This window comes from Camelina sativa, chromosome 19 (assembly GCF_000633955.1).
Source record: "Camelina sativa cultivar DH55 chromosome 19, Cs, whole genome shotgun sequence".
In the NCBI taxonomy this organism is placed as follows: domain Eukaryota; kingdom Viridiplantae; phylum Streptophyta; class Magnoliopsida; order Brassicales; family Brassicaceae; genus Camelina; species Camelina sativa.
In genome coordinates, this window is record NC_025703.1 from 14,195,745 (window position 1) to 14,221,823 (window position 26,079).

Sequence of the window (26,079 nt, forward strand, 5' to 3'; positions counted from 1 at the left end):
TTTGATTTTAGTTTTGACAATTTTTTTTCCTTCTGATACAATATTTCCACCAATCAACTGATGACACATATGTGTGTCTAAACTTTGGATTTTTTATTTTATTTAGCTAGCTTTGTAAAAACGAATTGTAACATGTATTAACTTTGTTAACGGGAAAAAGCTTAAAAATACCCCATCTATTTTTTTTTTGGAAGTTTAATACCTGGTCTTTTCCGGTTGGAAGTTTAATACCTGGGATAATTTTTATTGTTCAATAAAACACTGGTCTATATTTTTCTTGGTTGATTAGGATCTTGTGGTTAACAGTCGTTAAGGGTTGTGACAGAATCACTAACTATGGTTAAAAATTAATAGCATGTGGTTAATTAAATCCACTGAAAGACATTGTTGCCCTTAATCGTGTAAAAGCCCCAATCTCTAACCTAAATCGCAAAACCCCCAAATTGAAAACCCTAACTCAATTTTGTTCTTCCTCTTCTCTACCTCTTCGTCATTGGATCTATTATGAATCTGGGTTTTCGATGAATCTGGGCGTTTGATTACATGCGAATTGTTGTCGTTTTGGAATTGGAGAGATGAGGTATGTAATCGAATCATTGTCGTTTTGTAATCGTCATGTTGTTATCGTTTTGTTTCTGGGTTGGGGTTTTGTCTCTTATTACTATCGAAATCGATCATCTTGTTAGCATAGTTACATGGCTAATCACTTAATTTTTCATTGTGCAGTGCTTGAGAAAACCTGAAACTCAATATACACTTCAGAGGCGATGTCGAATACAAGGATGGGTCGTTTGCTTACATTGGAGGAATCAAGGCGAAGGGTATGTTGATTGACCCAGATCTGATGACATGGTCAATCTTCGACGAGTTCTGCATCGAGAATGGAGTAGCGAGTGTTGTAGAACAAGTTTGGTACAAGCTTCCACAGGAAGACTTAGGACGTGCAAGAATTATCGAAGAAAACAAAGATGTTGAGATTAGACAGCTGTGTAGTGAAGCTTCGATTGGTGGGGAAGTCGATGTATACATCCAGCAAAGTATGTCTAAACCTCCACCATTTCCACTGTCTCAGACTGTTGATCAGTGTGACGTTGAAGAGGATGTGGAGTCAAACGAAGATAAAGCTACTGACGATGCTGAAGAACCGAGAGTACAAGATGAGGGAGATGATGTGATAGAGGAAGTAGGTAATGGTGATCCTCTTTTTAGTGCCTTTTATAGAGAATCAGAAGGTGAGGATGAGGCTAATAACCAAGCTGGGGAAGAAGCTTTGCGACAAGCAGAAGCAGAAGCATTTCGTGAAGCTGAAGAAAATGTTGCTCGTGAAGCCGAGGAGGATGAAGAACTTGAGAGACAATGCATGGATGCTGAGCGTCCTGAGCCTCTCATGGACACAGACGAAGAATGGGAAACGTTTGAACGCCATGAGAAAGAGATATCAAGAGCCAACTACGCCAAGGACAAAAAACCTTACTTGTGGCTGAAGCAGACATTTGATAGTGGAGACGATTTCAAGGATCAGCTACTGAGGTATGTATTGAAGATGAATTATGATGTGAAGTTGTGTAAATGGGGGCAGACACAACTAGCGGCAATATGGAGCCATAAGAATTGCCCTTGGAAGATTCACTGTTCTGTGGAGAAGCGCATAGGTAAATGGATTGTGAGAACATATGTTGATGGTCATAATCATGCTGTCAGTGGTAAAGCTAGAATGTTGAAACATGGCGTTATTGGAAGATTATTCAGAGATGAAGCAAGAAGAAGGCCGAATTTGAGATGGACAGACATTAAAGATGAGATCTACATGAGGTACACGATTTCTTTGTCTAAGTGGATATGCCAGAAAGCAAGGAGGATTGCTTTTAATTTGGTGATGGAAACTTAGAGGCAACAATTTGCAAAACTGTGGGATTATGAATGTGAGCTTCGGAGGTCTAATGAGGGCACCACCACTGAGATTGTCACCATTCCTCAAGAAAATGGCAAGCAACAGTTTGATAAATTCTATATTTGTTTTGAGCCGTTACGAAGAACTTGGAAAAGTTGTTGTCGGCCTATTATTGGACTGGATGGAGCTTTTTTGAAATGAGAATTGAAGGGTGAGATTCTCGTAGCTGTTGGTAAGGATGCAGACAAAAGAATTTATCCTATTGCTTGGGCAATATTTAGAGTGGAAGACAATGAATCATGGACTTGGTTCATTGAGAAGTTGAAGAAGGATTTGCTTTTGGAGTTAGGGGATGGCCTTACTATTATGTCTGATAAGTAGAAGGGTTTGATCAATGCTGTTGGTGTGTTGCTTCCAAAAGCAGAACATAGGCATTGTGCTTGACACATATTTGCCAACTGGAGGAAGACACATGGTGATTATGCTCATGAAAGATTCTTCTGGGCTACAGTGGAACAGAAGGGGACTACATGTATAACATCACAACTTTGAGACAATATGATCCACTTGCTTGTGAGGATTTGCTGAAAACAGATCCCAAGACATGGTGCAGAGCCTTCTTTAGTTATCACTCTAGCTGTGAGGATGTTTGGAACAACCTTTTTGAGAGTTTCAACAGGACAATTAAAGATGCTAGGAATTGTCGGTGATAAACATGCTCGAGGAAGTCAGAAGAATATCAATGAAGCGTAATAGTAAGCTAGTTGCAAAGACACAAAAATGCAAAGGTCGGTTCCCACCAAAGGTATTGCTAATACTAGAAGCAAATCGTAGATCTTCCAAGTTTTGTTCAGTCCTCAAAAGTGGTGAGCACAAATACGAGGTCTTAGAGGGAAGTGGCAGTTTCTATGTCAATCTCCTCCGTAGAGAATGTGCTTGCAACCAGTGGAATCTCACAGGCATACCCTGTCTGCATGCCATTTATGTTATCAATGAACAAAACCGCGATCCAGAAGAGTAAGTTTAACTCATTATTTCGGATCATTACTTCATTGGCTTATACATTATGAACTGATGAGATGTTTTATTTTGTAGCTATATTGATAGACGTTTACAAACAACTGTCTGGCAAGCTACTTACAAGGATAACATCGATCCTGTCAATGGGGAAAGATTGTGGAGGAGAACAGGCAAAGGACAAATTGAAGTGCCTGATAAGAGGAAAAAGCGAGGGCGTCCAAAAATTTTTGATAGGATAAATGAGCCAGGTGAATCATCAAGTAATCCAACCAAGCTCACTCGTGAAGGCAAATCTGTGACCTGCAACAATTGTAAACAAATAGGTCACAATAAGGGAACCTGCAAAAACCAAGCTGTGCAATTAGGACCTACACGCAAGAGAGGAAGACCGAGGAAAAGTCTGGTAAGCAATTTGAACTTCTATTTTAAATATATGATATCAAATAGTAATTGCAAGTTTAACACATCAGATTTGTGATAGGATAATGATGATCCATGGAGCATCAAAAATGCACCAAAGAGGTGGCATAGAGCGCATACCCAATCAACACCACCTATCGCTCAAAGCCAATCAACGCAACAACCACAACATTCAAGTGCTCCAGCTACCACTAGTGATCCAGGTAACACAAATGCAAAAGGACGTGCTCGTGGAGACTCTAGACTACACAATAAATTATAGAGCTTTATGATTACGCTAAACAAGTTAATTTAAATAAGAAAAGCAATGCAAAATATTAAAATAAAACTGTTGTAAATTCAAGGGATTAAAAAGCTAGGCCTAGGGAATTTCTCAGGAAATTACGAAATATTAAATCAATCAATAAATTAGGATGCAAGCAATAAAGAACAGATCTAGAACTCTAAACAATGTTGTAAAACAATTCAGTTCTCACTACAATTATTATCTAGATTTAAAACCAGAAAATCCAAATCTCTTTGTAAAATTCTAAGTTAAAAATCAGCCTTAAGAACATGTTTAGATAAGTTCACAAAATTATTAATTCAAATCTCTTTGTAATAAATAATTTTGCTCATCAAAGGTTTTAATCAAGAAAATCAATTATATTCTCATATCAATTTATTTTCCTAAGGTATTAATTCTAGGTGATCAATCAAGAATTAATATGTAGAACAACCTATGATGAAGATCTAGAAAGATAATGAATCCTAAATAAACAGATCTAATAAATCATAAAATCCTTGTGAAAAACCTTGAACCTAACAAGAAAACTACTCAGACATATTCAATGAAGAACAAAACATAATTTTGAATAATAAGCAATTGAAATTAAAAGAGTAAGAAGAGGGAGTTCAAGAATTCTTCTCTCAAAGCAGTTCAGATCTCTCTCCCAAAAGCTCTCAAAATCTTACAGGGTTGAAGAAAATAAAACTTGCTAGAAAAATAGCTTCAGGGTTTCTAAAACCTAAAAATACTATATATATGTCCTAAAACACGTCAGAGACTTGTGTTGTAAATATGGAAAATTTCGGGCAACTTTTGTAAAACTTCCAATTTTGAAGTCTTGTGTCGAACACGCTTGGTGTCGACCGATGCTCCTTTGGTGTCGGTCGACGCTCTTCATAGGATCAGACTCCAAATTGATTTCCTCCAGTTAAATGCTCCAAAACGATCCAAATTGCCCTATTTCGCTCCATCTATGCCAAAATCCTAGAAAACCTGTAAAGACTCAAAAACATCCTAGAAAACAAATCAAAATACTCTAAAAGACTCCTTATATCATGGTTTAAAACCATAAAAACAATGATATATCAACTCCCCCAGACTTAGCCTTTGCTTGCTCTCAAGCAAAACAGAAACTTAGACCTGTGTAAGAGGTTTGAAAACTGGGAACTCACTCAATTGCATGCTGATTCTTATTTGCACTCTTCATTTACCTGACTCAAGAACTTACTTCTTATATTTAACCATGATAAACATCAACATTCCTTACTCAAATCCCACAATCCTCTGGAATCTCTAGTCTCACCATTGTCATCTCATTACATAAATTAAAGCAAGTCCAGGTGAGTTCTTACCTTGGGTGTATCGATCAGTGGTATTTGGACTCTTTTCAGGCCAAGACATTCTTCATACATCTCCTTTCCTCTCCCTTTTCTCACTTCAAAGGATTGATTTTTTTTTTTCTCTTTTTTATTTTTTAAATCAAAAGATGTACGCGAATACCGGGGTCATCGGTAATTTACCTACCCCTCACTTCCAAGCTTTGTGTGATCATTTGAACCAAGAGTAGAATAATGAGGTCACAAGTAATTTACCTACCTCTCTAAACTGATCAAAATCATCTCATCTTTTTTTCTTTTTTTTTTCTTTTTCTGATCTTTCTTTTTAAAGTACTGTAGGGAAGAGAGAGGGGAGACATACTTTGAAAAATTGCACTGTCTTGTATGGCCCGAAGAAGAAGTCTAGTCCATTGATTTCCAACCCCAAAGTAAGAGATTAAGTCCGGTTAAAATCCTGATAAAAGTTGAGACAACGTTAGATCAATCAGATATCCATTGAATAAGGGCTTTCAGGATTGTTGATAAAGCTCATAGTCTTTCTAAGCTTCAGTTCTGAGATCAAGCATTAAAAAATAATCATTAGAGTGTTAGCCAAATAAGAGAAATCATTAATCAAGATCATAATTCCCAAAGACAAAAAGAAAAATTTGAAAAATTTGACTCAAACTTTATGGTTTTGACTGACACAACTGAAACTCAAAAACAAAAACGTAGTTAGTAGATAACCTCCCCCAGACTTAAACAACACTGTCCCTAGTGTTTTCAAGTAAGAGGAAAGCAAAAAGAAACAAAAACGTATTGAAAATTGGAATGAAAAGATGAACTGTTCTCGGGTTACCCAGCGGTGTCAACCGACACCATGTCAGTGTCGATCGACACTCATCACGAATGGTGTTTTGTCTGCCAAAACTCCTTGTTAGTCGCAGATAGGTGTGTTGATGGATCAATTCTTGGATGATTATCCTGTTAAGAAGCACTCAAACACAAGTTAAAAGCAACATGATAGATAGCCAATTCATAATGTCAAACAAAATTCAAACAAAAACTGACTCAATGCTAAAAGAAAAATGACTCAAAAGGAAAAGAAAAACCTAGAAGTGGGTTGCCTCCCACTAATCGCTTGTTTTCAGTCATTTAGCTTGACTGTGTTGAAGCTCAAGCACCGGATGGAGTGGAACATGGCAATGCATGCTTCCGAGAAAATGTTCTCTTCATCCAAGGTGGTGTATAAGAAGTAGAAGAATGAGGTCGACCAAGGATATGAGGAACAGGACCAGGGCGGGATTTAGGGCCGGGTTTGCTTCTTTTATGTCCTGCAAAATCATCAACAGAAGAAACAAGCGCTCTACTTAAACTCGTGGCTTGGTTAACTCGTGGCTTGTACCTTTGAAAGTCTTATTGATGATTTGAGAGGGTTTGGGTGAAGAAGATGCATACCTTTGCCTTACCTGAGGGCTCTGGAGTGTGGAGTGGTGAGGTTTCTGCTTGGAAACAGTTTTCTGACTTGAAGCATCAGTTGTGAACAAGTTCAGTTTCGGATGTGGAGGGGTGTCGACCGATGCTCCTTTGGTGTCGGTCACCACTGAGCCTGTTGCTCGAATATCAGAAACTTCCTCAACAGAAAAAGTTTGTCCATCAATAGTAGGAGCTCTCCTCAGCTTATGCATCTCAAAGTTCATACTTAAACCATCCACATTCAGTGTAATGTGTCCCTTCTGCACATCTATGATTGCACCAGCTGTTGCCAAGAAAGATCTTCCTAAGATGAGAGGGTCTTTAGGCTCGTTATCATACTTCAGCACCACAAAGTCAATGGGAATCATAAAGTTTCCAACCTTAATTGGAATATCCTCTAAAACACCTTCAGGGATTCTCTGAGATCTATCAGCTAAGATAAGAGATAATCTAGTTGGCTTGAATTCTGTCATCCCAAATTTCACAGCAACAGAATGTGGCATCAAGTTGATGCTAGAACCAAGATCACAAAGTGAGTGAGCAAACCGTTCTGCAGAGATATAACAATCAAGTACAAAGCTCCCAGGATCTGGTAATTTCTCTGCAGTCTTACACTGAAGTATTGCACTCACTTCTTGAGAGACAACCAACTCTTGCTTATTCTCTTTCTTTCTTTGAACAGGCTAGTTCAACAGAATTGCACTAACATCCTTAGTTAGCAAAGCTCCTTCCTCAGGGCTCAAACCATTGGATACCATTCTCTTCACATAGCGCTTGAGAGGTGGTGAAAGCTTTACTGCATCAATCAAAGGCATATCAATCATCACCTTGTCCATCATTGCCTTGCATCTAGCTTCCTCAAGCTCCTGCTTGGACCTTCCTGGCTTAGGAAAAGGAATATCCGGTTGGTACACCCTTTCAACAGCTGCTGGAACCTGAGATTTTGTGTTTTCCGATTCTGTCTGAGAAGGGTGTCGACTGACACCCAGGTGGTGTCGATCGACACCATCATCTGAACCTGAGAATTTGGTTGATTTCTCTCCCTGTTCTGCAGTAACAATTGCACCAGCATCTTCATCTCTCACTGATATGGCATTGCAAGCATGCTTGGGGTTTGATTCAATTCTTCCAGGAAGAAAACCCTCTTGCCTTTTAATAGACCCAACAGTCTGTGCCACCTGACTTTCCAACTTCTTGACATGAATGTTCAAAGCTTCAAACTTCCCATTAAGATCAGTGTAAACATTGTCAAGCTTCCCATTGAAAGTCACTGTCATTTGCTCCTGACCTTGCAAAAGCTGCTCAAGCATAGCTTCCATCTTACTATTTTCAGCTGTTTTTGGAGGAAGAGATTGATATGAATTGTTGCCATAAGTCCTTGTGTATCCACTGTTTTGTTGTTGTTTTTGATATTCAGGTTTGGGTGTGAAACCAAAAGAGTTGCCCTGAAAGTTACTGCTTGGCGGTTTCCACTGTAGGGTCTGCTACCTTGCTGATTTCCAAACCACTGTCCCTGATTCCCATAGACATAGTTCACATTTTCTTCCTCATGATTTCCTTTATCATGTTCTGGCTCATATGTCTTAACTTCAGCAGCAAAGTGAACTGACTTCTTACCCACGAGAAGATTATGAACTGAATCAAGCTTGGCATTAACAGAAGCAAGCTGGTTTGCATCAAACCCTCCATGCAATCTCTTCCTTTCAGCATCAGCTCTCTTAGTACTGTTGCTGGAAGCCAAATTCTCAATCAAAGCTTCAGCATCTTCTGGAAATCTTGTTTTGAAATTCCCATGACTTGCAACATCTAAAGCTAGTTGATACTCCCAGTCACACCCTCTGAAGAAGATACTTAGCAGCTGCACCCTAGAGAAACCATGGTGTGGACAGTCCCTTTGATAAGCCTTGAATCTCACCCAAGCTGCTTTGAAAGCTTCATCTGGTCTTTGCTTGAAAGAGGACAGCTTGACTCTCAACTCATCAGACATAGCATCATCATAGAAGTAGTTGAGGAAGGCCACCTTGACATCATGCCAATTTTTCAACGATCCAGCTGGCAACTGTTTCAACCACTGAGATGCCTCTCCTGCAAGTGAGTAAGGGAAGAGTTTGCAGAAGATGTAGTCCTCAGTCACTCCATTAGCCTTGATACTGGTCACAAGATCCTCAAAACGCTCAATGTGGTCCAAAGGCTTCTCATTGGGCAGGTTAGAGAAAGGTCTCTGTCCAACTAGTTAAAAGTATGCAGGTTTCAACTCATAATCATTCCTCTGGAATGGAGGAGGAACAATAGCAGACCGGTTCTCATACACAAGATCAGACCGGTTGAAGTCTGCAATGGTCCTGCAGATCTCGGTTGTGCTCCTGTCTTCGAACCGGATTCTGGATGTGGTTGGCAGCTCCACGTATGTCTGCCGCAGGTGGGTGTCGATCGACGCCCTGTTGGTGTCGATCGACACCATCGTCATTCTCGTCAACGACAACGATTTCAGCAATCAAGTTGCCATCTGCATCAATCTTTTGGCCCTGCTCATTGCGCAAGTGGCCCTCTTGATCCTTCAAAGCACCATCCTCATCACGAATCAAAATTATTGTATTAACCATCTTCAAGGATTTGGCTGCTTTTCTGTTCTCACGCTCAAGTTTTCCCAACTCTTGGTTTGAAAGCTTCACAGTAGGACCAGTCTTGTTGCTCCTTGTGTTAGGCTTATTAGGCATGTACCTGAAACACCAAAAAGAAGAAAAACAAAAACGTGTAAATAGAAAATAAAAAGAAAAATTTAGACGAAATTAAAAACTCAAATCTAATGGTAGATCAAAGAGTCCCCGACAACGGCGCCAAAATTTGATAAGCTCAAATTGTAATACCCTAATGGTACTAACAACTTTGCAGTTGTAATACTCTAGGGGTCGAATCCACATAGACTCTAAAGTACACAATAAATTATAGAGTTTTATGATTAAGCTAAACAAGTTGATTTAAATAAGAAAAGCAATGCAAAATATTAAAATAAAACTGTTGTAAATTCAAGGGATTAAAAAGCTAGGCCTAGGGAATTTCTCAGGAAATTACGAAATATTAAATCAATCAATAAATTAGGATTCAAGCAATTAAGAACAGATCTAGAACTCTAAACAATGTTGTAAAACAATTCAGTTCTCACTGCAATTATTATCTAGATTTAAAACCAGAAAATCCAAATCTATTTGTAAAATTCTAAGTTAAAAATCAGCTTTAAGAACAGGTTTAGATAAGTTCACAAAATTATTAATTCAAATCTCTTTGTAATAAATAATTTTGCTCATCAAAGGTTTTAATCAGGAAAATCAATTATATTCTCATATCAATTTATTTTCCTAAGGTATTAATTCTAGGTGATCAATCAAGAATTAATATGAAGAACAACCTATGATGAAGATCTAGAAAGATAATGAATCCTAACAAAACAGATCTAATAAATCATAAAATCTCTGTGAAAAACCCTGAACCTAACAAGCAATTGAAATTAAAAGAGTAAGAAGAGGGAGTTCAAGAATTCTTCTCTCAAAGCAGTTCAGATCTCTCTCCCAAAAGCTCTCAAAATCTTACAGGGTTGCAGAAAATAAAACTTGCTAGAAAAATAACTTCAGGATTTCTAAAACCTAAAAATACTATATATTTGTCCTAAAACACGTCAGGGACTTGTGTTGCAAATATGGAAAACTTCAGGCAACTTTTGTAAAACTTCCAATTTTGAAGTCTTGTGTCGGATCAGCTTGGTGTCGACCGATGCTCCTTTGGTGTCAGTCAACGCTCTTCATAGGATCAGACTCCAAATTGATTTCCTCCGGTTAAATGCTCCAAAACGATCCAAATTGCTCCATTTCGCTCCATCCATGCCAAAATCCTAGAAAACCTGTAAAGACTCAAAAACAACCTAAAAACAAATCAAAATAGTCTAAAAGACTCCTTATATCATGGTTTAAAACCACAAAAACCATGATATATCAGTCGTGGCAAGGGATGTGGTAAAGGGTCCGATGAACCTCCTAGACCGCCTGTGTTTTTTATGTCTCCTTAGAATGATAAGGTGTTTGATGTTTGGCAACCTGACAAGAAGTAGAATATTATTTGTATGTCTTTTGTTGCTATCTAGGATCAATGTAGGATGTTAACTATGTTTTGGCCCCTTTCTTATGGTCAGATCCTATTTTGTTTTTTGGGATGTTGGATCTTTGTAACAAAATGACTATTTCAGATCAATGAAATTAGGATATTTTCATTTCAAACATACAGTAGCAACTTACAAGATAAGAGTTCATATTTCATAACACAATACACTTAAAAACAAAAGAAACTAAGCTAAATCTTTCCCATTACAAGGATCATGGCAATAACCACAATGAAACCTCCCTAAGACAATAAGATAAACTGCCTAAGCATTTTTTTCCCTCTCACTAGCAGCCATCACTTCACTTTCAAGCTTCTTCTTCTCTTCTTCGTGTTTGTTCACTAAATCATGGGAGAGAGCAGTGGAACCATCACATTCATTGCCTTCAGAGATTCTCTCAGTACCTTGATCTCATCTCTAGCCTCCAGTAAACTTACCTTTTGCCAACCGTATGACTTTTCTTCATCTGCCCACTTTGCAAAACCATGAACAACACACTTGAAGAATCTTCTACCCGGATTCTCATTTGTCCAAGACTTTGCAAGCGTGGTAGATCTACCACAATTGCAGCAAAGAGGACTCCAAATCCGACTCGAATTTGCATCAGACCCTAAACATTGGCTCATCATTCTTACGATTAACCCAGAAAGAGAAGAGGAAGAACAAAATGAGTTAGGGTTCTCTATTAAGGGGGTTCACGATTTAGGGAAAAACAAGAGTGAAGGGCAACAGTGTCTTTCAGTGGGTTTAATTAACCACGTGCTATTAATTTTTAACCATAGTTAGTGATTCTGTCACGATCCTTAACGGCTGTTAACCACGGAATCCTAATGAACCAAGAAAAATATAGACCAGTTTTTTATTGAACAATAAAAAATATCCCAGATAATAAACTTTCAACTGAAAAAAGACCAGATATTAAACTTCCAAAGAAAAAATAGATGGAATATTTTTAAGCTTTTTTCCCTTTGTTAACCTTTAAAAAACCTCACCTTTTCTAATATTTTTAGTGAAAAAATTAAGTGTAGTGTAGTAGTTGCTACTTGTTTTTTTTAGACGGTCAATAACAATGTTTTTTTTTAAGTGTATCAAATGTAATATTATTAACGTCGGTCAGTGGATATTAGTTCAAAGATTAATTATGCTAAAAAGTATGTACACACACACTTAACTTGCTGTTTTTCTAACTTAATTAATACGAGTTAAGTTAAGTAGTAATGATAATTTTCTGGATGTTATTCCTCTCTTTCTTGCTAAAACGAAAGTTTAAATAGTTGTAAAAAACGTTTCAAATAAAATATCGAATTATTACGATCATTATTCATTTTTTCTCTTTTAAAAAAAACCCCTGTTTGCTCCATCTATATGTATATTACAGCAACTTGAGAACTGAGACTTGAGACTTGCTCCGTACGGAAAAAAAAAAGAAAAAAAAAAATTAAAGAAAGATTGAGCCAAAGGTTGATCAAGGAGATTTGAGAAGAAGCAATGCCGTACGTGGATGAGTTATTCAAGGTCATCACTGAGAGACTGAATCCATGGGAAGTGAGAACGTTCACTTCCTTGATTGAAGACTTTACGCTCAATAGAATCGGAGAAGCCGAACTCGTTACTTCTCTTCTACTTTTGTTCAAGAAAGACGAGTATCTTCATCAACGCTTTCAAACATGCATGGTGAAATAAGAGATGGTGATCCCAAGATTCAAGCTTTACCTGTGATCTTTAGACGGTTGAATCAGAAACTGAGTGTGATCACGGCTGATCGAGAAAGCTTGAAACGTGTCTGGAAGCAAACTATTAAAAGACTTTTTCCAGAGCATGAATATCCCATTGCACAAAACTCTGAAGTGAAGAAACCAACAATCTGATTCTGATTCAGGTTCTAGAGTGTAAATTCAAACAGTTATGTTTTCGTTTTGGTATTATATTTGTATGAAAACTATATAGATCCCAAAAGGTTTTGTAAGTCCATGAAAGGCAGATCTTGATACAAATCTGTCAAAGTTTTCAATCAAAATCTCTATTTGGCTATATTTGTTATTACAGACCTAAATGAACACTCAAAGGTTACTGTTGATCCACGGTCATGTACTGAAGTTAAGGAGTTTTTATGAATTAACTGACTAGAAGACATGCATGAACTATGATTAGTGCATTTGTGGGTAACGTGTTTGTGGCATATGATAGTTTTGAAGTAGTTGTGAGGTTTGATGTGAAATCTCTCTAACAAGCAGGCACCTTTAATTTGAACTAGAATAATAATAAACAAATGCTACCTTGGGGAATTTAAGGTCACAGTGCATCCCAAATGTGAAGACTCTCCATAAATGATCCATATGGTTACATAAAAGTTCAGTTTAGCTCACTCTAGCTAAGAAAAGTAAATTAAACAAAATTAAGAGACTAAGGATGCCATTAACTAAGCTCTGTCTGATATATCTCACAATTAATTTAGTTGCAACTTCTAAATGATGCGAAAGTTCTATAAAACATACCACAGTATTCAAACAAAAACGAATATTATTAAAGAAATCACGAACAATAAACACAAACACAACATTAAACCATAAACTGATGATGAAAAGGACAACCAAAAGACAGAGAAGAAACAGAGAAAACGACATCAAAGATCCAAATTCAAACACAACGAAACAAAACACTACTTTCAGAACATCTTGGAACTACATCGGGAACAAACATCTTGATATCTCTTAAGGATAACCACCGCTTGAGCTCGGAACACCACCACCACTAGACCCACCACCGAGTCCACCAGGGAATCCCATTGCACCGCCCAAACCACCAAACGCACCACCAGTCCCACCAAGAAGCGGCGTCCCAGACGGGAGTGGCAATGTCATGCCAGTGCCACCACCTGGCATTCCAAAGAATCCGCCTACTCCGGCAGCACCGCCGATCCCGGCACCGTATATGAAGTTCTTCTGATCGTCGAGAGGGGCATCAACGGTGGTAGGAGACTCAGCTTTGGTAGGAGAAGTGGCTCCTCCGAGGAGGGGCAGAGTCTGAGTTTGCTGCATAGTGCGAGCACTTGCGTGAACCAAAAGCAACGTAGCTGTAGAGAGAAGCACGAGATTAGTAACTGATGAGAACCTCATTGCCATTTCTTCTTTTATTAGAACGAACGATTGCTGAGAGATTATAAAAGAGATCGAAGTTGAGATGTTCTGGTTTAAAATGAATGCCATGCATGCATGAATTATATAGAAGAGAAAAGACAGATTACAGTTGAAGATAATAAATTGGGTTTAGAGACTTTAAATTAAAGATGAAGAAAGTGTTAATGACTTGTCCACGAAGATCATTGGTCATGACAGTCATCTTTTATGGGGAATGTAATGGTTTATGTATAGGGAGCTTCGTAGGCCGTTGGACTGGACTGTGCTCGATTCACAAGATATAATGCTACTACTAGTAGACTTGTGATTTAATTATGTTGATACGTTGAAATAAGTCACTTAAATACGTTTGACTTAAGCGTTTTACCAGTCCAATTAAAAGTTAAGCCAAATTCCAAGACGGTCTGTTTATAATAGCAGAGACTGAGCCAATTGAAATGAAAAGAGTGTTTTGAGAATTCTAATGCCAAAGGGTAAAAAGAAAAGCAGAGCTAAGTACTGAAAGTTGGCACGTGAGGGAAAGTCAAAGAAATAGAAAAAGTCTTACTATCTCGTTTTAAAATATAAAATGTTTTGAGTGAAATCACACATATCAAAAAATGACCATTTAAAAAAGTTCAACCAATTATAAACAAAACTGCATAAAAAATATAAAAATAATCTAAAAATTGTCTAGTTGAAATTGTTAGTTTTTCCTTATTAGTTGAAAGTAATCTAAAAATTGTCTAAAAACTGAGAGAGTATTAACTTTTAACTAAAGGAAATTGTTAGTTTTTCCTTATTAAGTTGTAAAGAAATACTCCACGTTAAGAATTAATCTATAAATAATGTAGCCCCTTAATGTTAAGGCAAAGATATCGTTCTTAATTAGAAGATATCGTTCTTAGAGATTCGTTTACAACTTATTCTGAGAGAAATTGTACTTCGTTTGTTTCTTGATCACCAAACAACAACACTTTGGCCAAGTGAAATAACCGGTCCGGTTCTATCTTGGGAGATTGAATATTTTCCTTTTTTTTTTCTCTCTATAATTGAGATTTCCTCTTTTCCTTTCCCTCTCCTCTGTATAATTGAGTTATTTTTTCCTTTTTGAAGTTTTAAGTCTGATTCTAGGGTTTACTACTTCACCATGAGATCACGGAACGTCTCGGATCGTCTAGGAATTTCTAAACGCTATAAGCGATTGAAGACCTCAGTCAATGACGAAGGCAGCGAGCCGATCCCGATGGATATCCTTATCGAAATATTCTCCAAGTTGCCAGTGAAATCTATAACCACATGTCGTTACGTATCAAAGTAATGGGCCTACGTACTTAGCCATCCGGATTTCACAGAGTTTTGTCCAAATCTTCTGCTCGCCCGCAGATCTTGTTACCGTGCTTCAGAAACGACAAAAACAATGGGTACCTCTTCTTCTCCTCACATCAGCCTCAAAACCCTGATGGCAACTCGTCGTCTCCTATATCAGCTTATCCTCTTACACATGTCCCCGGACCATGTGACATTAGTCGTCCTGTACACGGCATGGTCTGTCTTAGAAGCGAGCGGATCGTAAAGGGAAGGGCAACACCACTGGATGTGTCGGTTATATATAACCCTAGCACAGGAGAATTTCTAACGTTACCTGAAACCAAGACGACAAAGACGAGGGACCTGTCTTTTAGGTGGCGGAGCTATTTAGGGTATGATCCGGTTAAGAAACAACACAAGGTCCTGTCCATGGCATATAAGAAACAACATGAAAAGAAATATCAGAAATATGAGAAATGTGTGGGGTTTCAAGTTCTAAGTCTAGGAACTGGAAAACTAACATGGAATGTTGTCGAATCTTGCACGTAGCTAGTGAGATATGCATCAATGGTGTTTTGTATTATCGAGCTGAGGTTAAAGACTCTTCCGGGGTTACCATGCATGTCTGTTGTTTGTTTTGATTTTAGATCTGAGAATTTCAACGTTCTGAAATTCATGGAAAGTTTTACTCTGTCTCATACAACAGCCTTGATAAACTATAATGGAAAATTAGGTGTGCAGATGATAGACGAGTATGGCGGTTTTGTTACGGAGAGAAGTACAAGTTTTGAGTTGTTGATTCTTGAAGACTTCGTAAAACATGAATGGTCGAAGCACATATATGAATTTCCTCCTTTGTGGAAGAATGTAGTTCAGGGTGAGTTGCATTTTGATGGAATGATAGGTACAGACGAAATTTTGTTGTTTCCTTCTGTTGTATGTGGTGTGCCTTACCTTTTATACTACAATATCAAGAGAAAGACGATCATAAGAGTGGAAATCAAAGGAATCAAACCGTTTAAGGTTAAAGGATTTCACATCTTTCTAAACCACGTAGAGAATGTGAAGCTTATTCAAGCATAGCTAGCACATTGGTTCTTAATAAGTTTTCATCATAATTAAGGATCCATGGATCTTAATTTAGTCATCATCTCCATATATTGTGTTTTAGCACGATCGATTGTTTAGAGATCCATCGTTTTGGTTTGGTTTTATATGGTATACTGAGCTTCGTAAGCAGTGTACTGGACTGTCACCGATACTAGATCATTTTTTTTTTCTCAAATTAATTCATCATAAGAATTTGCTGTATATTGCTCACCATATATACGTACACAAATAAATGTTTACAATAAAAATCACATACACTATTGAAACGAGCATTAATTAATTTGTATTTAGTATCACCATCATGCTGAAGCCATTTTGAAAACTTTTGTTCTGTGATATCCGAGATCCTTACAGCCATTTTGTTATCCTAATGCAAAAGTACAGAATCAATGTGATATAGTGGTTCGATGCAAGTTTTGTATAATTTAACATGACAAGATGCAAATCAAGAAAGTCTCCATTTGCTATTTCCTTTTTTAGAAGTCTACTTTATGGAACATGAGTGTAAAACTAGCTAGCGACAAAGTAAAACAGTTTTGAGAAGTCTATAGCCAATTTGCCAATGCCATATTGGATTTAATTATAAACAATTTTTTTTTTTTTTGCTCCATTGGCTTATCTTACTCGTAAACAAAGTCAAGGTATAAACTTGTTACCAACAAAACTTCATCCATGACCATTTCAAGTCAATTAAGTATTGTCGATATAAAACTTAACAAAATTCGATAAAACAATTTTTTTTTTTTTTTGAAATCTCATTTCTTTTAACTTATGATAATATTGCCTATTATGCATATATTATTCTTTTAACTTCTTGGGTAGATTTACCTCTAATTTCAGTTTTTGCCTTTTTAATTTTCTGGATAGCATAAAGAAAACTTGAGAACAAATAAAAAGCTCATATGATTTTTGGTTAATTTATGATAATATTAGTATAATTTTATTCAAAATGAGTTGGACATGAAGTAAAAATATTACATATCATACTAGCGGATATGAAAGAAATATATATAAGATAATGTTACGTTTACAAATATGAGATAATATTGAGTTTTTTTTCTATGCTAGTTATGTATTATTAATGTTTTATTATTTTTAATACTAAGTAAGATAAACGTATGATATAATTCACATGTTATTTTGATATGAATGATACAAGTCTTGTGTTGGATAAAATTAGAATCCAATTATGTTATGATGTAATATACAATTTAATTATATTGCAATAGAGTGGTAGTTTTGATGACTGTACATTCTTGCTTCGATTTCCCGCCATTTTCTTTTATTTTTGGCGGGAAAGTTATCCGATTTTGATGATTGTACATTCTTAGAACATTCTATTTTAGAGAATGAGATGTTTGAAACACAAGATTATATGCATAAGCTTGACATATTTGTTCAATCACTACATCATGAAAGTCGCATATCTCATGAACTCAAACTGATTCTCTTTAAAGAGCTGAAACCTTACCTTCAGCAGTTTGCAACAAAAAGACTTCATGTCGGTGAGTTGGTGAAACAACTTTCTGCACACAGCAACACTCTGCAAGTGAAGATCCTGAGAGACTTACTTGAACCTTTCTGCAAGAAGACAAAAGGTATTTAACCAGTAAGCTGTTTAATAAACAATCACAATCAAAGCAGTGTGGGTTCCTAAAAAGCTAAAATTTTCTGCTGTTTTTTGTTTACAGAAACACCTGAAGCATCAAAAGCAATATGTAGAAAGCAACACTCTGCAAGTGAAGATCCTGAGAGACTTACTCGAACTTGTCTGCAAGAAGACAAAAGGTATTTAACGAGTAAGCTGTTTACTAAACAATCACAATCAAAGCAGTGTGGGTTCCTAAAAAGCTAAAATCTTCTGCTGTTTTTTGTTTACAGAAACACCTGAAGCATCAAAAGCAATATCTGTGGACGGTGACGGCACTGTAGTTGAAGTTCAACCTAAGAAAAGAGTAAGGAAACCAGTGGCCAATAAAGCTGCATCACCAGCAGCTCCGAGAAGTCGAGGAAACCAACCTGTTGCAGCACCAACAGAGGTTGTGAAGACTGAAAAAACCAATCATATATGAGAGTATATGGTGAGTTGCATTTTGATGGAATGATAGGTACAGACGAAATTTTGTTGTTTCCTTCTGTTGTATATGGTGTGCCTTACCTTTTATACTACAATATCAAGAGAAAGACGTTCGTAAGAGTGGAAATCAAAGGAATCAAACCGTTTATGGTTGAAGGATTTCACATCTTTCTAAACCACGTAGAGAACGTGAAGCTTATTCAAGCATAGCTAGTTTGGCACATTGGTTCTTAAGTTTTCATCATAATTAAGGATCAATGGATCTTAATTTAGTCATTGCCATTGTGTTTTTGCACGATCGATTGTTTAGAGATCGATCGTTTTGGTTTGGTTTGATATGTATAATGAGCTTCGTAGGCCGTGTACTGGACTGTCATCTATACTAAATCAATTTTTTTTTCCCAAATGAATTCATCATAAGAATTTGCTGTATATTGCTCACTATATATACGTACACAAAAAAATTTCATTAGTATCACCACCATCATGCTGAAGCCAAATTTTAAAACTTCTTGTTCTGTTTTTGTAAGACAATTTGGCTATTCAAGTATCCGAGATCCTAAAAGGATTTTAGATAATGAGTTTGTTCGTTTCGATGCCGCAAGTATAGAATTAAGAGATTGTTTTAAGAACTCAGTTAACAAAGAATATCTCTCTTTATTAATACCAAAGAAAATAACTCAAAACTTTGGTCTCTCTCTCAAACACTCAATCTCTCAAAATCTCATAAGTTGTGTCACAACTCAACACATCCTTATATAAGACTTTGCTAATCCTAAATCCTAATAGGAATCCTTACATACCTAGATAGCTCCTAGATATTAGACCTTTATCTCTTTGTTATCACAAACACAATAGGACTAGGACTAGTTTCCATTTTAAGCTTTCTTCAAGCTTACTCCAACAATCTCCTCCTTAAGCTTGAAGCTCTGTTTCAACAAGTCTTGAACTCCCAAGAGATCCCTCCTAAATCTGAATTTGTTCTTGTCTAAAGCCTTGGTGAGTATGTCTGCTATTTGCTCAGTTCCTGGAACATGTTCTACCTCTATTTGGCCACTCTCAACCCTTTCTCTGATGAAGTGATAACGCCTATGTATATGTTTGCTCCTCCCGTGGAAAACAGAGTTCTTGGTGAGTGCAATCGCCGATTGATTATCAATCCGGATAATAACCTTCTCTTCTGCGGCTCCGGTGATCTCTACCATCAAATCTTGTAACCAAACTGCTTGTTTTGCTGCTTCAGTACCGGCCATGAATTCGGCTTCACAGGAGGACAAAGTCACTACATCTTGTTTCTGCGAACACCAAGTGATATGACCTTCTCCAAGATAGAAAATGTGCCCCGAAGTGCTCCTACCATCATCTTCATCAACGTTATGGCTACAATCACTGTATCCTATTAACCGAGGCACCTTCATCCTCCCATAAGACAATCCAAGAGTAACGGTACCTCTAAGATATCTTAAGCATTGCTTCATAGCTGCTCCATGCGACTCCCTAGGACTCTGCATATAACGACTCAGAATTCCAACACAATAAGACAAGTCTGGTCTGGTATGCAACAAATATCGTAGACAACCAACATTCTTCCTGTAAGTAGTCGCATTAATCTCCTTCTCATTCTCTGCTTTCGATAGCTTCAGCTCTGGTTCCATCGGTATAAGAACACAATTACATTTAGACATTCCTGTTTCTTCTAAAATCCTCTGAGCGTAACAAGCTTGACTCAATGTGATACCACCTTGATGTTGATCCACTTGCATACCAAGGTAATAAGTAAGTCTTCCCAAGTCACTCATTTCAAATTTAGAAGACATCTCCTCCTTAAATTTGTTAATAACAGCCAAGCTTGTTCCTGTAACGAACAAATCATCAACATAAACTCCAATAATGAGAAGATCACAACCGATGCTTTTTCGATAAACAGAGGGCTCCTTTGAACATTTAATAAACTGCAACTCCTGAAGAATGTGATTCAACTTGTTATTCCAAGCTCTAGGCGCCTGTCTCAAACCATACAAAGCCTTATTGAGCTTATACACTTACCCTTCATGTCCCTTTTGTTCGAAACCCTCAGGTTGAGAAACGTACACTGTCTCCTTGATCTCACCATGCAGAAAGGAAGTTTTGACATCGAGATGGTGAATCTCCCAGCCATGAGAAGCAGCAAGATCGATAAGTAATCGTATGGTCTCTATCCTAGCAACCGGTGCAAACACCTCTTCAAAATAAACTCCATACTTTTGTATGTAACCTTTAGCTACTGGCCGAGCTTTTTGTATTTGTTGATACTACCATCAGAGTTTCTTTTCAACTTAAACACCCACTTTAGGCCAATTAGTTTTGCTCCTATAGGTAAGTCAACAAGATCCCATGTCCTGAGCTTCTCGATCGAGCCTATTTCCTCTTCACATGCTCGTGTCCATTCCTTAGATATTCGAGCTTCATCAAAATTTCTAGGCTCATTGTTAATACTAAGCAACATGAATTCACCTTCTTCTTCTGCAAGTAGAACGTAATCCTCTAAGTATTTAGGCTTAACACTTACTCGGGTTGATCTTCGTAGCTCCGGAGATAGTAGAACAGAGGAAGTTCCAGTTTCTTCTGTAGACTCGTACGACTTATGTTCTGTATCTGCAGCTTCGACTATACTCTCCGAATGTTTATCTCCCTCATCCTCACTGTAAGTCTCATTCTGTTCTTCACTAGTATGATCACCAAATTCTTGAAGACCATGATTCCCAAACACATCAAAGCTAATCTTAAAACTTCCATCACCGTTCTCTGTTTCTGTATTTCTTGACCAACCCCATCCTTTAGACTCATCAAACACCACATCACGGCTTACTATGATTTTCTTTGAAACAGGATCCAACAATCTGTAAGCCTTGGAACCCGATTCTATTCCTAAGTGAACAAGTTCCCTTGTTCTGTCATCTAACTTTCTCAAGTTTGGTTTTTCTACCTTAGCATAGCTGATACACCCAAAAATCCTAATATGCTCGACAATAGGTATCTTATCCCGAAAGAACTCATATGGTGTCACATCCTTCAGAGCTCTTGTCACTACTCTGTTTAGTAAGTAGGTCGAATGTCTCAAAGCTTCTCCCCAAAGATAGTTAGGCAAATTCATGTGCTTCATGATACTTCTAGCCATTTCCATCAAGGTTCTGTTGCGTCTCTCCACTACTTCATTCTGTTGTGGAGTGTATGGTGCAGTCAAATGTCTCTTTATACCAGCAATGTTGCAGAAGGCATTGAACTCATTAGATACAAACTCCCCTCCTCTATCTGTTCTGAAGGTTTGTATCTTCTCAGCAACTTCCTTTTCAATCATTGCTTTAAACTTCTGAAACTTAAGAAACGCTTCTCCTTTCTCTTTTAGCAACATAGTCCACATGTAGCGAGAGTAATCCTCAATGATCACAAAAACATATCTATTTCCAGCAGGTGTACTTGGCGTAATCGGACCACATAGATCTCCATGTAAGAGTTCTAATCTTTTTGTAGCTCTAAAACTGGTTGCTTGAGGAAACACACGTCTTGTTTGCTTGCCAAGCAAACACGATCTGCAAATCTCTTTTCCAAGGGTTAGTTTTGGAGCTCCAAGAACTAATCCTTTTCCCAACATTGATGTTAAGGTGGCATAGTTGATATGTCCCAGCCTTGCATGCCACCTACTTGGTTCACTTATCTCTGAAAAATTTAAACAAGTATTGTCCTGCAATCTCATCTGAACTTTATACAACCGGTTTCTCGATTTCTCTGTTCTCACAAGTAGGTTCCCTTCTTCATCCTTCATAGTTAGATAGTTACCTCTTAGCCGTATGTCAAGACCTGCTTCAGTGGCCTGACCAAGACTCATGATATTGCTCTTCAAGTCAGGAATGTAGTAAACGTCAGTCATTACTCTTGATTTTCCATTCTGATCGATAAAAGCGATGGTTCCCTTTCCTTTGATATCAACCCGTGAGTCGTCTCCAAAGCGTACCTTACCAGTTACAGATGTATCAAGTTTGCTAAAATACCTCTTGTCACCAGTCATATGGTTACTCGCACCGTTGTCGAGATACCATATGTTGTTTCTGGTTGTACTTGTCTCGAACTTGCTTGGTACAACTAATTTCTCATTTAAGTAAACCACTTCATGCATCAAGAGCTCGTCTGCATCCTCTGTATCCTTATTATTGTTTTCTTCTACTTCCTGCAGCTTCAACAATCGATCTGGACATTGTGCTGCAAAGTGACCGGTTTGATCACAACGGAAGCATGTAATCTGTGAGAGATTTCTACCTCCGTAGCGATCTCGTCCTCTTCCTCTGTAGAAAGATCTACCTCCATGACCCCTTCCTCTGTAACTTCCAGTTTCTCCATTGTAATCTCGGTATTGCTGATTTGCTTGATTTGCTTGTGGCTCTGAGTTAGCGTACATCAATTTACTCTGATCATCTTGAGTATCTTCTTCCTCCTGCATACGCTCTTCGTAAGCCTTAAGCGTCCAACGATATCTTCAAAGCTTATGGTATTCAAATCTAGAACTTGTTCTAGAGAGGATACCTTATGAATGAATTTTCTTCGTGGAAGACTGTTAAGGAACTTCTTAACAATCTTCGATTCCTCTATATTGACTCCTAAGGCGGCTGACTTTGATGAGATTGTAGCTAGCTTTCCCGAATAATCATCAATAGTCTATGATTCCTTCATCTTTAAACGTTCAAATTCTGCCATTAAAGTTTGAAGTCTAGCTTCTCGAACTCTCTCTGCTCCAACGTGTCTAGAACGTATTGCTTCCCATACCTTCTTTGCTGTATCAAGTTCTCCAACTTTCAGTGTTAGGCTCTCCGGTATCGACTGAAATAACAAGGCCATAGCTATATCATTTTCAAGCGAATCAACTTTATTGGTCTCTGGTTCAATGGCATCCCAAACTTTATGTACTCGAAGGGCTATCCTCATCTTCATCGCCATAAAGTGTAGTTGGTTGATGTTAACATAGGACAGACAATCGAAGGAGATCCTCCTCCTACTTCTTTAGGTCGTGGTGTAGCTATGGTGATTTCCGACATGATCAAAGAACTCTTGCTCTGATACCAAATATAGAATTAAGAGATTGTTTTAAGAACTCAATTAACAAAGAATATCTCTCTTTATTAATACCAAAGAAAATAACTCAAAACTTTGGTCTCTCTCTCAAACACTCAATCTCTTAAAACCTCATAAGTTGTGTCACAACTCAACACATCCTTATATAAGACGTTGCTAATCCTAATCCTAATAGGAATCCTTACATACCTAGATAGCTCCTAGATATTAGACCTTTATCTCTTTGTTATGACAAACATAATAGGACTAGGACTAGTTTCCATTTTAAGCTTTCTTCAAGCTTACTCTAACAGCAAGTACTTGCGGCTACGGTAGACGCAGATATAGTTGTTCGTTTGTTTGCCGCAGGTACCTGCACTAAAAGTACATAATCAATGTGATAAAGTGGTTCGATGCAAGTTTTGTATAATTTAACATGACAAGATGCAAATCAAGAAGTCATTGGCTAAAAAAAAAAAAAGCCTACTTTATAGAACAAGAGTTTAAAACTAGCGGCAAAGTAAAACAGTTTTTTTTTTATATATACGTTGAAACAAATCACTTTGATACGTTTGACATAAACGTTTATCACTCCAAGTAAAAGTTAAGCCAAATTTCAATTACAACGTCCTGTACATAATAGTAGAGACTGAGTCAATTGGAATGAAATACTGTTTTGGGAAGACTTTAGCCAATTTGCCAATGCAATATTCGATTTTACGATAAACAAATATTTTTTTTGCTTCATTGGCTCCTTAATTAACGTACCACCAAAACTTCAGGCATGAACATTTCAAGTCAAGCATTGAAAGTTTAAGTATTGTACGTATAAAAATTAACAAAATTCGATAAAATAATTTTTTTAAAAATTTTATATAAATATAATTTCATTAATATATATATATATATATATATATCTTATTATATAAAGTTTGGTAATTTCCATCTATCTTTTAAACCTTTTAATTTTGTAGAAAAATAATTTATTATGAAAATGTTTTTTTTTGTTAAAATGTTACGTATTATAAACTAAAGCTAAGCGACAAATTCTATAAGTTATCTTATATATATTTGTCAAAAATTTATTAGGACAAGCATTTTTTTAAAAAACTCATTAGTTTACGTAACTCATAGATATGTCACATACTAGGGGTATTTAAAAAAATGCTTCCTTTTTCAAACTACTTTTTAACAATACTTCTTTTTAAAAATCTTATCCAAAATGCTTCTAAAATTTTGAGATATACTCTCAAATAAGTATGTAACTTTATAAAAGCATACGCTAACTACCTTTATACATGTAAAATATTTTATAAATAACACGTAAATACCATACAAAAATACATTTTAAAAACTTTATAAAACCTTTTAAAATACCTTGTAAAACTTTATAAAACACTACAAAAACTTGGATCAAATATCCAAGTAGTAGTTATTATTAAGGAGTACCTTCTAAACCTTATAAAATATTATAAACTTTTCAGATTTAATGAATGATATTTTTAAAATTGATATCTAAATGGGATATTTATGAAAAGAGGCATTCTGAAAAGCAATTTTTCAGAAATACTCTACCTATTATTCATATATTATTCTTTTAACTTCTTGGGATTAATAGATTTACCTCTAATTTCAATTTTTTGCCTTTTAATTTTCTGGATAGCATAAACAAAACTTGAGAACAAATAAGGAGCTCATATGATTTTTGGTTAATTTATGATAATGTTAATATAGTTTTATTCAGAATTAGTAGTACATGAAGTAAAAATATTAGAATCATATTACCGTATACGAAAGAAATATATTTAAGATAATCTTATGTTTGCAAATATGAGATAATATTAGTTTTTGTCTATGCTAATTATGTTTTATTAATGTTTAATTATTTTTAATACTAAGTAAGATAAAAATTTTGATATAATTCACATATTATTTTGATATGAACGATATAAGTCCTGAGTTGCAAAGAATTAGAATCCAATTATGTTATGATGTAACATACAATTAATTTATATTGCAAGATAGAGTATGTAGCTCTAAATCAGGTTTTATATAAAAAAAAGTATCAAATAAAATAAAAATCAATATTTAGAATATATTTCTTATCCCCACATATCTATGCGGGCCTAATCTATAATTTGACATATTAAGATATGATTTAGTTTTATTTTTAAATGAAAATTTTCCTACAAATCATCTACAATAAATTTCTATTAAAATACGATAGTTAAGATCATTAACCATCAATTTGATAATTGAATTTATCTATATATTTGTAATTTAGGGTCAAAAGGTTTTTTTTTTTTTTGTTAACCACACATTAAATTAGAATATAACTCCAAGATTGGTTGCCCAAACTGGAGGAAAAGAGTTTACAAAAGAAACTTTAGAAAGTAAATATCTCGAAGAGCGAGCAAGACAGTCTGCCCAACATTTGACTTGCGTGGAATCCTCGAAAACATGAAAAATGGAAAGGATGGTCGAAGTAAACTGAACTCATGCAACAGGTTGGAGAAGGCGGGCTATTCCTCAGGGGACTGCACCATCGCTACTAGTTATGCACAATCCGTCTCGAAAATTTGACAGTCAACATCCGCCGCCAATAGAGATTCCATCGCCCAGATCAACGCCTGAAGCTCCGAGTGTAGGGGTGAAGGGCTACGATGCTGACTTTGTGCTCCCAGTAAAACCATGGTGTCCTCACTATTGCAAAACCACCAGTCTAAACCTACAAAAGGATCTAAGGCCTTCCAAGATCCATCAACCTTACATCGGGAAGAAAGATCTCGAGCCTCCAAAGGCAAAGAATCTGGGGAGTCTGATTGGAAGGATCTAGCCTCTT

At 36.6% G+C, this 26,079-nt stretch overlaps 1 protein-coding gene and 1 pseudogene across 1 annotated transcript; one reads left to right on the forward strand and one right to left on the reverse strand.

Annotated features, from left to right (window-relative positions):
* Positions 13,050-13,722, reverse strand: LOC104766313 (ctenidin-3-like). Its single transcript, XM_010490173.1, has one exon. The coding sequence runs from the start codon at positions 13,661-13,663 to the stop codon at positions 13,253-13,255; it is 411 nt and encodes a 136-aa protein (XP_010488475.1). The 5' UTR covers positions 13,664-13,722; the 3' UTR covers positions 13,050-13,252.
* LOC104767813 lies at positions 14,808-16,051 on the forward strand (annotated as a pseudogene).